This window comes from Polypterus senegalus, chromosome 3 (assembly GCF_016835505.1).
Source record: "Polypterus senegalus isolate Bchr_013 chromosome 3, ASM1683550v1, whole genome shotgun sequence".
Lineage (NCBI taxonomy): Eukaryota > Metazoa > Chordata > Cladistia > Polypteriformes > Polypteridae > Polypterus > Polypterus senegalus.
In genome coordinates, this window is record NC_053156.1 from 39107395 (window position 1) to 39123930 (window position 16536).

Here is a 16536-nt window from a genome sequence, read left to right on the forward strand (position 1 = left end):
ATCACACAGATTGCTGAACTTGAAGAACCTACACTCTAGTTATCCTGGCCTTTAATCAAACCCAGATTCATCTCTCTGAAGGCAATGCCATAAAAAAACCTCTAGTCCTTTCGAAACTAAGAGAGACATGCCTGTTAGCTGAAATACATCAGCTATGTTGGCAAAACCAATACAAAATTAAGCATTCATATATTGACACACGTAACCTGCAATTTACTGCATAATTTACGCCTGCAACATGCAGCTACTCTACTGTTTCATTATAATAGTGTTTACTCTGCTGTTTGGTGATTGTCATAAGAGATTAAGATTACAAATATTACTGTATGTCTTAAAAAGGTAAAAATCACAGTGCTATGCCTTTCTGAATGCAGATTATGACAAGACAAAAAAAAAAAAACAATGAATTTAGATCAGAGATAAAATGACTTGCTGATTGTGAAACTGTTAGGAACAAAATTCTGCAGCCTCATTGCCCCCCCAGGACTGGTGAGAGAGCCACTGCACTAGACCAACAGTGAACAGGGTGAACACGGCTCAAAGTGGTTGCTAAATGTATTCTGAGTGTACTTTCAACCCATGCCGCAGTTTTTTCCACACCCAACTTGATAACATCCTTGTAATTACTACTTTTTAAAATGTGCCTAGACATAATTTACATTTACTGCTAATACTTTTCTACTTGTTTTTTTTTTTAATTAAAAAAAAACATATGGCACTGGGGAGAAAGGGATTCCTACAATTGTGTGGGTCTTTAAGGCAACTGTTTTCCCTGATTTACAGAAGGTATGCCCACCATGTAATAAGATTTCCAGTTTCTTCTTCATTGGCCTCTGATACATGCATATCCAGTCATCCACAAAAGGAATCAATAATATTGACTCCCTGTCTTGTTAAGGTGTTGCAATTTCTTTACATTTTGATTGTCAGGACCCTGAACCAGAAGTTGCAACCAAAAGTGATGACATATTGGGTCATGCTGTGATTAACAAAGACTGCATGAGCACCCAGCCCACCTGTTTACACAGGAGAAGTAACAAATAGTCTGTAATTAGAATGTTTTTTTTTATGTATTAATATTCCAATTTAGATTATTTTCGATGTGTGTTCCTAGATATTTATATCAGTCACTCCTCTGAATGAAGTATAAGGGGTGAAAATACAGATTTCTGTATTTAAAAGTAAAATATTATATTTATAAGGTCTGGGAGATTGGATTTCGTGTGGAATTAAAATTTTTTTTACAAGCAACTGTTATGCAAATGGTTTGAGAGGGTAACACTTGAACTACCCCTTTATGAGTCAATACATTTATAAATGTTGTTATTTGGATTTATTAGAACAATGCTGAAACATAAGGTTTACAGCAGGTCATCTCATCTTTTTGTCAATCAATCATTTGTATTTTAGAAATTGTAACAAATTGAAAATGTACAGCATTTAAACATGACACAAGAGAGCGATAACCCATGAATTGGTGAATTATCTAGACACATGAATGAAACAGAAGTCAAAGTAAATGTAAGAATAACTGCAATTGTTTTCTTTTTTTTTTTTTGCTATTCAGCAATAATTTTGTTAGTATTGTTGACAGATGATGTTCTCTGTCTTTCTCTTTGGCATGAGGAAGCCCGTTTTTTTTAAAAATGCTCCTAGGTTCAATAGTAGCCAATCTTTCCTGCCCTCATGGGATGCAGGCCAGGAACCAACCCTGGCCAAGACCCCAGTTCATTGCAGCCACTCTATTACACATTTATACCAGGCCAGTCACCCTACACAAAAATAAACAACTACTGTCTTTGATGTGAGCCAAGAGAAAAAGAGCAGGAATTTAACATTCAGCAGATGCCAGTGCACAGGCTTAATTTTTTTGCAAATTTAAGTTTGTTAGACAGACTGATTGTGTTATAGTATATTAAAAAAAGTTTTAAAATCAGTTTTCATTTAAGAAAACAAAAAAAAACGGTCACTGTTAACATGCCATCTCTCAGTCTTATTGTTTTTATATTAATACATTCATTTAAATAACCTTCATTAGGCATATTGCCAACGTGTTATTTAATCCATTTCTTGACTTTGCAAGTGTAAAATATAGAAAACTGCTATTAAGAAACTGATAACCAGTAATTTTAAAATGCATAATTAATAGTACTGTAATTGTAAAATGGCGATTAAAACTGTGACAATTTAATCAGTTACCGAAATTCTGTTGTGAAATGTTAAAATATGGCATGAAGTGGGTTCATTTACATTCTTGTTTGTGAAATGTGTAAGTTATGATTATTACAGTTAGAAAATAATTTATACGTTTTTAATTTGAATCACAGCAAATAAAATATCTCTACACAGAACAACAATTCTTTGATTTTCTTTTTCATTAAAGTATTTAATTAAGTCATAGTGAAATTCAGATTCACAGATACAGGATTATTTATAGAGAGTAGGCAGATTTCACAATTCCTGTCCCCTGTCTCTTTGAAATACTGCCAAAATGTAGCATGCTTTCCAGTTAGATAGATAGATAGATAGATAGATACTTTATTAATCCCATTCACATACTCCAGCAGCAGCATACTGATGAAAAACAAAAATAAATTAAAGAGTGATAACAATGCAAATAAATGTTAACGTTTACCCCCCCGGGTGGAATTGAAGAGTCGCATAGTGTGGGGGAGGAACGATCTCCTCAGTCTGTCAGTGAAGCAGGACGGGGACAACAGTCTGTCACTTAAGCTGCTCCTCTGTCTGGAGATGACACTGTTTAGTGGATGCAGTGGATTCTCTATGATTGACTGGAGCCTGCTTAGCGCCCGTTGCTCTGCCCTGAATGTCAAACTGTCCAGTTAAACTATTACAATAGGGCCGTCAGAAAACAATACATTTGGTAGCATTACAGCATACTAATTTCATACAACAAAACACTGCCTTAACTATATTTCTACACTTTGATGTAAAACAAATGGTGAAGAAGACAATGGATCGATATTCCTAAAAGAGATGAGTGACACCTTACAAGTGAAGTAAACATCAAGGATGCTAAGCTACAAGCAGAAACTGCAGCAGCTACTTTGGGTAGCACTTAAAGATTTGGAAACACTTCTGTAATCTTAAGACCTATCTCAGGGTTGCTAGTATTTTTCCTTGAACTGTACTGAGTGAGCCAGCAAAGACAATGTTAGCCTTCACCTTCAGAAGGATTGCAATAATAGGCTCTTGTCACCATACCGATCTTGAGGTAATCTCGACTGTCATGGCAATCTTCCTAGTGACTTCCTTCAGCTGTTTGGGTTGCAACTCAACCTCCTGTAAGAAACGGCAATCATATATTGCTTGGAATAATGTTGTGCATCATCCTTTGACAAGAGCATTATCAATCAAGTTGTGATACTTCACTCTTTTTTTTTTTTTTTTTATTTTTATTTTATTAATTTTATTACAATCAATACATAGCAATCACATTTTTACAAAAAAAAAAGGAAAAAAAAAAAGAATTATGCTAAGAACAGATCAATCCCCACCCTTGAGAGAGAGAGCAAGCCAAACGGTGTAAAATTTAAGGCTTTTAAAAATACCTAAATCAACAAATTCTCTGTACTTTATAAACTTATTTCAAAATATTACTGATTAGATCCTGCCATGTTTTGAAAAAGTCTGCACAGATCCTCTAACTGAGTATTTGATTTTTTCCAATTTTAAATAATATAACACATCAGTTTCCCACTGACTTAAAAGAGGAGAGTTTGGGTTCTTCCAGTTTATCAGAATAAGTCTGCGTGCCAAAAGTGTAGTGAATGCAATCACAATTTGTTTGTCCTTCTCCACTTTAAGACCCTCTGGAAGAACCCCAAACACAGCTGTTAATGGGTTAGGAGGGATTGTGAGTCCAAGACTGTCTGAGAGGTAATTAAAAATTTTTGTCCAGAATAATGTTAATTTGGTGCAGGCCCAGAACATGTGACCTAGTGAGGCTGGAGCTAATTTGCAGCGTTCACAGGTTGGATCATGTCCTGGAAACATTTTGAGAGTTTTAGTCGAGACAGATGTGCTCGATATATAATTTTGAGCTGTATAATTGTATGCTTTGCACATATGGAGCTCGAGTGAATTCTCTGCATTGCTACTTTCCACTCCTTTTCTGATATATTAATTGAGAGATCATTTTCCCAGTGTCCTCTTGGATCTTTGAAAGGAAGGGATTGTAAAAGGATTTTATATATTGTAGAGATGGAGTCTAACTCCTTGAAATTGAGCAATAAATTTTCCAGCGTGGATGAGGGTGCCAGATGAGGAAAATCTGGAAGGTTCTGTTTAACAAAGTTCCTGATTTGAAGATAGTAAAAGAAATTTGTAGCTGGAATGTTAAATTTGGAATGTAATTGTTCATAGGATGCAAAGACGTTGTCTATATAAAGATCCCTAAGCAAGTTAATTCCAAAATCTTTCCAGATATTAAAAACTGCACATGTTTGTGAGGGTTGAAAGAGGTGGTTCTTTTAAATTATTAGAAATTGCCAATCTGTCCTTCCAGGGTCCTGTGAATTCCGTCACCAGGATTGTTTTTGTGCTCTGAGATAACAGAATCAAATCTGGTTGGATTGAAGCTACTGCCCTCTCTTCTGGAAAGAGCTTCTTTCCCAAGTTCACTCTCATCTCCGAATCTGAAGCTTGTTGTAGAATGGAAGGGTGATTCTTGGCAGTTGTTCTCGCCCTAGGAGTCTTATCACCATCCTTTAGGAATTTGATGGATTCAGGTGGTGATGCCTAGAATTTATTAGCTTTGACCCATTTCTTGATGCACCCATTTAGCAGTTCTTGTACAGACCTTGCCATCCCTCCCCGTGTAGCCTCCTTTCTTAAGTGCTTTGCGACGTCCTGTCAGGATGTGGTTCAGGTTGCAAAGGGTTGTGCAACATTGCTTACAGGATGGATCTTCCAATTTACCCCAAATCCTTAGGTTGTCAAGGTTTGGCACACAGGACGACGGTCAGCCTGCTCTGGTCAATACCCCATAGTTCCTTAGAGGATAGCAGACACCAAATTACATGGTCCCACTGTGTCCACCATCCCTGGCTTGAGAGTGCCACTGTTTTCATGCAATATTCTCCAACTGTTTTTCTAACCCTTTGCATCACAAGTTCTTGTTTTCCTTTGGTGGTTGCCTTCATTTGGCATTGTAATTGCCAAGTCCCAGCTGACCTTGATGGACTATCTCAAAAATCTCCACCGTCACTGCTTCCTGGTGCTCCATCTCCTGTCACATTTAATGGACGTCACATTCCCTGGCAGCACCATTGTACTGACTGCTGTTGCCTTGGTGGCTTTGAATTCTTCCAACACTTCTTCCAAAACTGGCAACCTCAACTTGGAGGTCCTGCTGTAGAGATTGACCCGTGAAATACTGTGGGAACATCTTAACTATTTTTGCAACAACTTTTTTGCACAGTCTTTCCTTTGCTTCCACTTGGGGAAGGAGGATTGGAGTTCTGGGTATAGGTCTTTTCTGGAAGCACCATACCTTAAACCTCAGAAGCAGTTGGCTATTGTCAATCATCTTGAGCCAGTTGTTTAAATCAAGGGTCCCCATCTCCAGTCCTAGAGGACCACAGTGGTGGAAGGTTTTCATTCGAACATGTTTCTTAATTTGTAACCTGTTTTTGTTGCTAATTAACTTCTTTTGAATTACTTTTAATTGACCTCTTTTTTTAAGATTTGTTCCCCTGAATTTCTTCATCGTTCCTCTGAATTGCTTCATTACATCCTTTATTGGCACCCAAACAAAAATGAAATTTGAAGTGAGTGAGCCAACAGAAGACCAATTAAGTTAGGGCCTCAAACTCCAACCAATTTGGAGTTAATAATTAGGTGCAGAGTTTGTCGTTAATTAAACCGTTCTTTAATTCCATGGCTTGTTGCTGCTCTCATTGTGCAATAGCATACATTTCCGAAATTGTTGATTTTCTGTTTTCTAAGAACACCGTTAAAATGTTTTGGGGACCTGAGCAGATCAACATTCCTGAGACCTTCATCTTTATTTATTTTCAGATTTGGTATGAAGGACACAGTTTGCTAGTCATGTTTTGTCTCATTTTGTATCTCATTATTGTTTGGCAGCTATTTAAAGAAAAAGAAACAATGAAGGGGTCTACATCTTCAAGAGAAAATCGATTCAAACAAATTCAAAAGAAGTTAATTAGCAGTAATACAGGTCACTAATTAAGAATATTGTTAGAATGAAAACTCGCAACCACTGTGGTCCTCTAGGACCGAAATTAGGGACCTCTGGTTTAAATGACACTTGTTATTTTTGAGGTTGTCACTATCCCTTAAGGTGCTATCAAAACGTTTTCCCAAGGCATCAGATATCGTGATCTTAAATAGATGGAATCTCAGCTCCTTGAATGCTTAAGATGTATTTTGATGGCTTTACTTTCAGGATACTAAGACTCATAGATTTTGCTGGTTTGAGTGGCATTTGTACCCATGTAGCCATCTTCTGCAGTGAGTTTAGGATCCATTGTGTTCCTTGGATTGATGGAGTGATTACTGTTAAATCAAGACACTAAGTTGTCGCTGTTACATGAAATGATATCTGAAACATGGAAGTTAGCTGTATTAATAAAAATAATGGCTTAAAAATGAAGGCTGTGTACAGCCCTTTTTAGTGGACCAGTGTATATTCTCCACAGATTCATATAATCTAGTACTGAAGTGGCAAATCCTTACTTCAGTGTTGACACGAGCTGCAACCTTGTGTAGCATCCTTTTCCCAATATTGTTAGTCTGCAACAAATGCAATATCATGCCATATGTGCATTATGTTAGTGAACTTGTTAAGTCCAGTTTTAGAATCAGAAATAGTAGTAGAAATGCCAGCAGATAGAACAATAGGTACCTGTGGTGATATGGGTCCACAGCTCGTTGAGTAAAGGCCATTTTTTTTAAATAAGTAATCAATGTGCTCGCGGCTTAGCGAGGGACGTTGGGCCATAGTGGGCCACGGGACGATCCGTAGGGTGTGGGCGTTTCTCACCTAGTGCACAGGTGAGGAACTGCCCACATTCATGATTGTCCCGTGGCTAATGCTGCAGCTGCTGTGGCCCTCGTCATTTTTAAAAAGAAGCGCGAGTCGGTTTTAGGGAGGTAGAAACGATCGGAGAGTGAAAGTAAAGGAGAGGACGGAGGTTACCGGAAGCAGGAGAGGAAGCAGGTCGGTGAAAGAGAGAGAGCCGCGAAGAGCGAGCGGACGGGCGAGCGAATGAGCGCTCGTGGGCAGCTGCGTAGAAGCTGGGTGTTAGGCCGACACCCACGTGTTTGTGTTGATGTCGCTCCCGCTGAGCGATCAGGTAGCGGGAGTGACCAGGGAAGGCGACTGGCCGCAGAGGGAGACTTGGTGGTGGGAATCCCCAACGTGAGCGACCTGGCCGTTGTGGGAAACCAAGTTCTCCGGGACTGGGATGAGTGCCATACCGAAGCCAGGGATCGGGAGGTCTCCAGTCTCGTGCGTGTGTTTCAGGAGGGCAGCTGCAGAGAGCGTCTTGCCTGCTGCGATGCCCAAACGGGATTAGCAGGTGAGACGCTAACAGAAGAGCACCAGATTTGTTTGTTGGGTTTTAAGACTGCTTCCTAAAAAGATTTTAACCTCTCGTTTTTAAGGATGTGTTTTTTTTTCTATTTATTGATTTTCAACCTCCATGTGTTCTTTTTAATGGATTATTTATTTAATGAAGAACTGCACTATTTATGAACACTTGTTTTGTTGGTTTTTAATAAAAGCACTGTTACACTTTCTGCCTTCCCCTTGCTCAGTAATTTGCCTCCATTGACTAGCTCACTCGGCAACATTATCGACGGTGTTGGGTTCAAGGGTTCCCAAACATCAAAGGGAGTGTGGAGCCAGAACCCACATCGTCACAGTACCTTGTACTAGCAGAAATGAATTAATGTTGTAAAATGTGCCCAGTACATTTTTAAAATTAAATTTATTGAACTGTTTTAAGTTTTTGGTATTGCCAAAGAAACAAATCAAATGTTAAGTACTCCCTTTGTGTCTCATTTTTATTTAATTAATACATCAGATTTTCAGCTCTGGTAATTGTTCATATAAAATGAATTATGGCCACCAAAGCAAAATCCATCAAATTTTAAACTGAACAATATGTGTGCTTTTTAATGTAGTATGACAGAGGCTGCAGAAATATTTCCAAGCAATACATCTCCATGCACAGTTAATTGAGATTTCCTGTCTTTTGGCCTAAATGGCAAAGCCATATAATTTTCTCAAGCTACATCTAACATTACAGGGGTGATGCAGCCAAATCCTTTCCCTGAAGAATTAGGGCAAGGCAGGAAGCATCATTCCATCACAGGGCATGCTCCCCTGTACTTACACATACCAGTCTGTCAGTCTGTATAACATATGCACTTGTTTGGATTGTATGAAAATATAGAGAAAGGATGTGAGGGTCTGCTGAAGCACATGCAAACTTCACATTATTCACTAATCTACCCAAACTTTTTTGAAAGCAGTGGGTTAAGAATCAATCCCTGAAGCTGTGAGCAAGCAGCACTGAGGCTTATGCCATCATGCTGCTCTAAATTAATGCTTATCAAAGCATAATTGATACTCCGCTCTTACCTATGCCACATTAGTGGTGAAAGAGCAGAAGGCAAGATACCACCACAAACTGTAACTTCAGTGAGACAGAAACAGATTTGTAAAATATTAACAAAATAAAAAAATAAACATTATTAAAAGGACAAACACTAACCCAGTGACCAGATTGATTTAAATTACATTGTACTCATGAGCATTGCATCTTTTACTGTGCTTGACACTATATACACACAATGCAAGTTTATTAAACAAAAAAAGAATCACATGCTTGATGGCTTACTGTGCCCAGCGAAGTGAAATGACAACAGCATGAGATGGGTGCTGCACCGCTTGACAAAGCAATGGTGGATTGTGGGCATCAAGGTAAAATCTAATAAACATTCTGGGTTATGAATAAATATGGTAAGTAAATTAACGACTTATTTAAACAAATCCACAATCCAAAAGGTAAATCCAAAAAATGAGGCAGATGCAAGGAACAGGCATAAGGAAATGGGTAGAAATGAAGAACAAATTCCGAAAGAGTCCTGAAACAGACAAGAGGTCAAATTCTGATGATCCTGCCAAAGAACAAATCACTAGACTGAATTCAAATCCAAAATAAGCAAAGCAAGGTCAAAAAAGATTAAACTCTCCTGTCTAGTTCTGTGTGTATCCACTCTTTGATAAACATAAACACATTCTTGCACTATTATCCAGATTTAATCACTTTGGTCTAAAGTATTATTCAAGAGCCATCATAATATCCCTCATTTCTAACTTAGGAGTGAGAGGCAAGAGTCCAACTAAATGCATTGCATGATCATATTGATGTAAAAATTGGAAATGTTTATCAATAAAAGCCTCTCCAAATTTGTTAAAATGGACCAATTAAGTTGATTGATTGAATGAATGATACAAGTTTACTAAGAATGGACATTTCAAGAGAAACAGGACCTGTACGTTTTTGAAAGTTATCATGTTAATTAGTCCAGATTGGTCACCATCATATCACATAATGAGTCAAAGGTGAACTACAACAATTTCTGTCATCCACATGGTTAATATTGCCAAATGTTTTAATTAAGTTTAAATATGTTGTTAATATGTATGTGTATGCATATATAGTGGACTGTGGGGTAAAAAATACTGGCAAATCTGATCTTCTCACTGTCCTCATATTTGTCATTTTTTGGTAAATGTTTATTATTATCTTACAGAAACTTCTCCAAATCTTGGGGATCTGGTCCTGGCTGCTGAACTAATGGAACTGGTCAGTGAAACAGTGCGAGGGGTGCAGATGGGAGTCTGGTTCAGGCGTGGTTTTGAGAATGACCATGCCAGCTACCCACTACCTCCTGATCCAATTGCTCTGAGTGGTCTTGTCCAAAACTTGGCAAAAAAATTGCATAAGCAGGAAGAGGCCCTGTGCAACCTTCAGGCAGTGCTGGAGAACAAAGAAAAGCATTTTAAACAGAGCAAGGTATGTCCAGCTTCAGCTGCATAGGTGGAAGAAGCAGGAGCCATGTGATGCAATGGCATTAGAAGTAATTCGCTTCTCAGACTACTATTAAGACAACCTAAGTAAGTACTAAAAAGATTTCTCCAGGCAGTGGTATAAAGATTTTTCTTCAGTTATGCGTCATCATACAGATATTTTTGCAGCAAATCAAAATTGATGTCTTTAGGAAGATGGCATATAAATAATATGGATTCATGCTGAACCAATCCTTGTGATAAGCACGTGTTTAACCAAAAAATGCAGGTCTAAATTGGCAAGATTTGTAAGCACAAAAATGTTATGTAGTATACACATGTACCTCTGTTATCAGATGCTTTCAGTCTTATTTGCTCGAGTTGTTTTATTACTGCTCCAAGAAAGAAACTGCCAGAAGTATCATTGCAAGGTGGTTTTATATAATTTAGTTTACCTGGAGCTTTCCATTTAAACTACTAGAATCAGGAAACAAAGCAGTCAATTCTCAGTTTTTTTATTAAGTGATCGCTCCTTTTATGGAGTTGGGGGATACTTTTATTATTTTCCTTCCTAACAGCAGATCTTGAAGTGCATGGATTATGTGTAGGTGAATTGGGTTGAGAGTGGGGGTAACTTGATGTTTTAGGGGAGGTTGGTTGTACATGATTGTGCTTAACATATGACCCTGATGTTTGGTTCTAATTATTGAAAATATTATGCAATTGGGAGTTTAAATATGAATCAAAGCAATTCATTTATGAGAAAAAACATTTTACTCAGTGGCTTTTCTAGTTATAACATTATATTTAAATTATTTTGCACTACTATACAGTCAGTTTCTGAGGTATACAGTATCATAGATACTCGTGTTGCTAATTTAAAAATCCATATTGTCAACCTTATGACTTTCAAGGACTTCAAAACTCTTGTTTTCTAGTAGATCTCTTCATCATTCACCACAGTGTCAGTGTATTTAGATTTTCTTCAAGCCCAAGGAAATGTTTCCAAGATCAGTTTGAGTTGGTACTGACACCTCTTTTTGTACATGCACATATAGTAGTTTGGTAGTATAGTGGCTAAGGTATTAGATCTTAAATCTTAAAGTTGCTGGTTTAGTTCTTGACTCTGATTCATTACATGACAAGTCACATAACCTGCCTGAGCTCCAACTATAAAAAATAAATACATATAAACAACAGTACTACGTCATACTTATGATACATATGATATTGTTACACTACTGAAAGGCACTATGTAAAGTTAAAAGGTTGCCGATTGTTTTAACATACATGTTTGAGATTTTAGTAACAAATGCAATAAATATGTTATTAATTCTTGCCAAATATGTAAAGATGTAAACCAAAACAGTTAGGTTTAATTTATTCATTTTTTAATTTTTAGTAATGCAAGAGATGCAACAACAACAGCAACATTTATTTATATAGCACATTTTCATACAAACAGTAGCTCAAAGTGCTTTACATAATAAAGAATAGAAAAATAAAAGACACAATAAGAAAATAAAATAAGTCAACATTAATTAACATAGAATAAGAGTAAGGTCCAATGGCCAGGGTGGACAGAAAAAACAAAAAAAACTCCAGACGGCTGGAGAAAAAAATAAAATCTGTAGGGATTCCAGACCATTAGACTGCCCAGTCCCCTCTGGGCATTCTACCAAACATAAATGAAACAGATAGCCAGCATTGCCCAAATACATTTAAAAGCTTAATGTTTTTTAGTTAGAAACATCTGTATCTTCAGGAAAGCACATTCAAATCTGTTATATTGTAGTAAACAACTTAAAAAATACTAAAATGCTCTTTCCTATCTTTAGATATAATAATGATTACATTTATATAGCGCTTTTCTCATTACTCAAATTGCTTTATAGACAGAGGGCAACCACTTCAGCCACCACCAATGTGTAGCACGTGCCTGAATGATGTGACAGCAGCTGTTATTGAGCCAGTACACTCGCCACACATTAGCTGTTAAGTGGTGAAGGGGTGAAAGAGAGAGAAAGAGACAATTAGAGACAGGGAGTGATTAGGACGAGGTCAGTTTAGCCAGGACATCGGGGTACACCCTACTCTTTTCGAAAGATGCCCAGGGATCTTTAATGACCAAAGAAAGTCAAGACCTGGATTTTACATCACATTTGAGAGATGGTGCCATATTTAGTGCAAAGTGTCCCTGTCTCTGCACTGGGCATTAGGATACACACACAGACCACAGTACACCCTGCTAGCCTCACCAACACCTCTAACAGCATCAACCCTAGCATTTCCTAGATAGTTTCCCATCCAAATTTTGACCAGGCCCAAACATATTTAGCTTCAGTTAGATGTCCTGTTCTGACGTGCAGGTGATATAACTGAATGCCAGTTATACTCAAGTTCACTGCACTGTCCACAGTCTCCCTGTATTTACAATGTTTAACATATTTTAAATCAATATCTTGTGTTTGTCTTACTATTACTACTGCAGATGCACATTTACACACAGTATGTTAAGATATATGTACTTGAGATTTGCATAAATTACATATATAGGGCAGTTGAAGTTATTTAGTTCAATTACTTGAGTAAAATACTCTATGGAAAAAGCAGTATAAAAATTGATGAATGGAAATAAGTTGTATATTACAGTTTTTCTCGATTGGTTTGGCTCATTTCTTGAAACCGAGATGACATTCTCAAAACCATAAGGTCATTTGGCCAAACAGTCTTACAGTGCTGCCCAACATTATAGCTCACTAGCAAAACAAAATATCTTACCCAGAACTCTTCGTCCATGCTTCAAAAGCAGATTCCTTTCCCATAAAAAAGGTCAGTACAGTCAGAATAGCACAGATCCTTCTCAATTGCCTTGGCACATGTGCATTCATTTAGTGCTTTTGTCAGAATACCCCGGATGGTTTAGCACAACACCATGGATCCCCTGCAAAAGCTCATATCTCTCCCAAAAGAGTTTATCCATGTGTCAAAACTAAATATCCTTCCCATATAAATAGTCAATGCCCCCAAAATGCATTATACCTTTGGCATTGTTTAAGCACTGCAAGTCAAAATGCTTAGACGTTTTGTCACTGAGGCACAGGTCTAGCAACAGAATACCACTATGAATAAAACCAAAAGATTTTACAGTAAAATCAGCCTCCAATAAACCACTCATACTCAAGGAAACTGTAAACATTTTTATTCGTACAAAGAAATGTTAACATTAGAGAACATACTGTGAAAAGAAAACATATACAGGATTCTGTAAATGTGAACAGTTATAAACACAAACAAAAAAAACCAAAAAAACTCTAGCCCACCATACTGTAAATAAAGTCTCAGAACTATAGTACAGTAATATTTTCAGTGGTCGCCATTGTCACCCTCTCTTTCCTGGCCACCATCCTCATCCTCCTGGCCATCGACGCGCTGCTCTCTGTCAGGCCATAAATTCTCATCCACATCGCAACGGATATTTTCTCGCGATGCACTAAAATGCTCTAGTCACACAAAGCTGGATTCTGAAGGTGAAAAGGATAACGCAAAACAAAAAAACAGTGGTAACCATGTCTTACTGTAATAGTGTTACAATGATAGACAACCAGTAGTTGACTTACATGCACATACTGGTACCGCAGCCCTTTCACTCTGTCAGAGTTTCTCTCAAATGGTACCCTGTAAATCTGTTTCATGGTCATCTGATGTTTCTTCAATACCCGGTCTATTGTGGAGATGCTGATAGAGTTTATATTTTGGAACATTACATTGTCTAGCAGGATTGCATTACGAATCTGTCTCAGTGTGATGGCATTATTTGCAATGACCATGTTGCATATTTCTTGTTCTTGTTGTTCATTTAGAAGTTTTCTTCTGCCACCCACTTGAGGCTGTCGTCCAATCCTAGACATACAGGTCAAAGGTCAACACTGTAAATTTGTTACAAAATGAGTTACCAATGTAATTGTACTGCTGTCTTATGGTACTAGAAGTGTGATGCACTGCACAGTGACTGGAATACTATTCACAGTATTTTCTCCATTTTTTGTCTTTGTCATTTTTATAGTATCATATAACATCACATGACGATATTACAGTACTCTAGGCCTACACACACACCAACACTGAATAGTTCAATAGCATAGTTCTGTACTTGTTTTCCCGTAAAGGTTTGGATGATGGAGGAGACTGTAGACCGAGGCACATTAGGCTGCACTCGGCACCTGCCTCTGCCATTGTGAGGCGATGGTTTATGACGTGGTCAATAAGGGTGGCCCGGATTTCATCTGGGACATCATGGTGCCTCCGTGCTCCTCGGCCTCTTCCCCCTATTCCTCCACGCATTCTCACTCCTCCTTCCTCCTCTTCCTCGAGCAGGAAGTTGCTGTTGTACTTGGCGAGGTGCTTCCATGTTCACACTGCAAATGAAACTGGCCCCGCGCCAAGCTCTGTCTATATACTTTTGGCAGCAGTCATAATCATAGACAACACCTGTCAGGTATCTGAACAACCTGTCTGATTGGTCATCTGAGATGTGGGAAACTACTCCTTCGTTAGTTCTAATTTCACCTGATTGATTGTCAAGTACTGTCATAACTTTATCAAATGTTCCAAGATATTCTTTCATGGTATTATATCTTTGACTAATTTTGACAGTTGAACAGACAATTGTGCATATGATGACTTACACAATGAAACCATGCTGATATGTTTTGGAGTGAGTGACCATTTCACTGAAAAATCAACTAATCAGTTTAGATCGGCAAGATCTATTTATTTGGAAAATGTGCTAAATGTGGGCTCATTGTGCTAACTGTAGCTACTTGTACATAATCATTTGAAAAGAAGCACAGAGTCACTTGAGACATGTACTAAAGCATTTGCAATTTGATTAAACCAATGAAAAATGACATTCTGTTGTGAACAATTGCAAGGTGGTTTGGAGATTTGTCCATGTTATTTTGAGAATGTCATCTCGGTTTCAGGAAATGAGCCAAACCAATCGAGAAAAACTGTAAAAGAATTTAATTTAGCAAAGGACTGCTTTTTAAATTTTTTTTGAAAGATGGAGTCATTTGTTTTCTGCTTTTGCTGTCATTTTTTAAAATATGTTTCTCATCCGTGACTTTCTTTTTTTGCATGCCTTATATAAAGGATAAATTGGAGTGGGAGCTCCAGACTCTTACAACAGCCCGAGAAACTCGGATTGATGCTCTTGAGAATGAGGTTGCAAGGCTGGTCCTGGAGAACTCGCTGGCTTATCGGGAACTGAGGAAGGCCCAGGAAGAGGCAGCCTCTAGTGCGGAGACAGTGCTGCAGCTTGGCGCTCAGCTCCAGGAAAAGCGTTTCCATGCACGCAGCACCATCATTTCGGCTCAGGTGCTTCGCAAAGACCCCAAATGGCTGAGATTCTATACTGGATTTGAGAGCTATGAGAAATTTTTTGCTTTCCTGAGGTTCTTGAAAAATGGTGATGGAAGTGGACTGTGCTACAGGAGGGAAACTGAGAGTGAAGGGGGTGAAGCATCTGATGGAGAAGAGGAGGAGTTTGAAGACATGGATAAAGAGTCTGAAGAAATTGATGTCTTCACTGATGAGTATATGGCGAAGCTGGTATGTAAACTGAAAATACCTAAACTTGTGTTTAAACTATAGTTATCCCTAATCAGAAGACAATTAAGTTTATACAGGTTGAGCATCAATAGTCTGAAATGCTTGGGACCCAGAAGTATTTTGAATATTTTATATTTAAATATTTTGTGATTTTGGAATATTTGCATATACAGAATGAGATATCTCGGGGATGGAACCCAAGTCCAATCATGACATGTGTTTATGTTTTATATTCTCTTTATACACATAGCCTGAAGGTAATTTTGTACAATATTTTAATAATGTTGTGCATGAAAAAAAGTTTGCTCACAAATATCATCAACAGGATATGTGATTATCTGTTAAGCAACAGCAAACAACAGCAGGCTATCAGTCTCCACCTATGATACTGTGTATTGATTAAACCGTTACTGTACTCGGCGAGTAAGCAAAAACACAGTGTTAATGCACCTGTGACAATGGCTGATAATAGACTGGTGCCAAAAGACTGTCAGGGCCTGTGTTCCCTTTATGCTGCGCCACTCAGCACTTTTGAATTGAAGTGCTGTGCAGCTGTTATTGTGCCTTTGACCCACTGGTAATGCACCCTGGGCTTCCAAAACAACACTGGGGACATCTCTCCGCCAAACCCCCAAACACTGCAGCCCAGTTACTGTCATTCATGTATTGATGTGTCACTTGAACCTCAAAGGGGGAATTGAAGAAACCCATTGTGAATATTAAGTACCACCTCATGTATTAATCAAATCAGCTCAGTGGGAAAAAAAATTGGAAGGAACAGAGACCCACAAGGACAAGTGAGGTCAAGTGTGGAATTTTATTGTTGTAGTGTCCTGTCAGTGCTCAAAAAGTTT

The 16536-nt window shown here is 38.0% G+C and overlaps 1 protein-coding gene across 2 annotated transcripts in view; it reads left to right on the top strand.

Annotated features, from left to right (window-relative positions):
* LOC120525042 overlaps positions 1-16536 on the top strand; it is a 41755-nt gene that overhangs the window by 15961 nt on the left and 9258 nt on the right. For both annotated transcript variants that reach the window (XM_039746992.1, XM_039746994.1), the window contains exons 3-4: positions 9814-10076; positions 15224-15682. In XM_039746992.1, coding sequence (XP_039602926.1) covers positions 9814-10076; positions 15224-15682 — 722 coding nt within the window. The remainder of the gene's footprint in view (positions 1-9813; positions 10077-15223; positions 15683-16536) is intronic.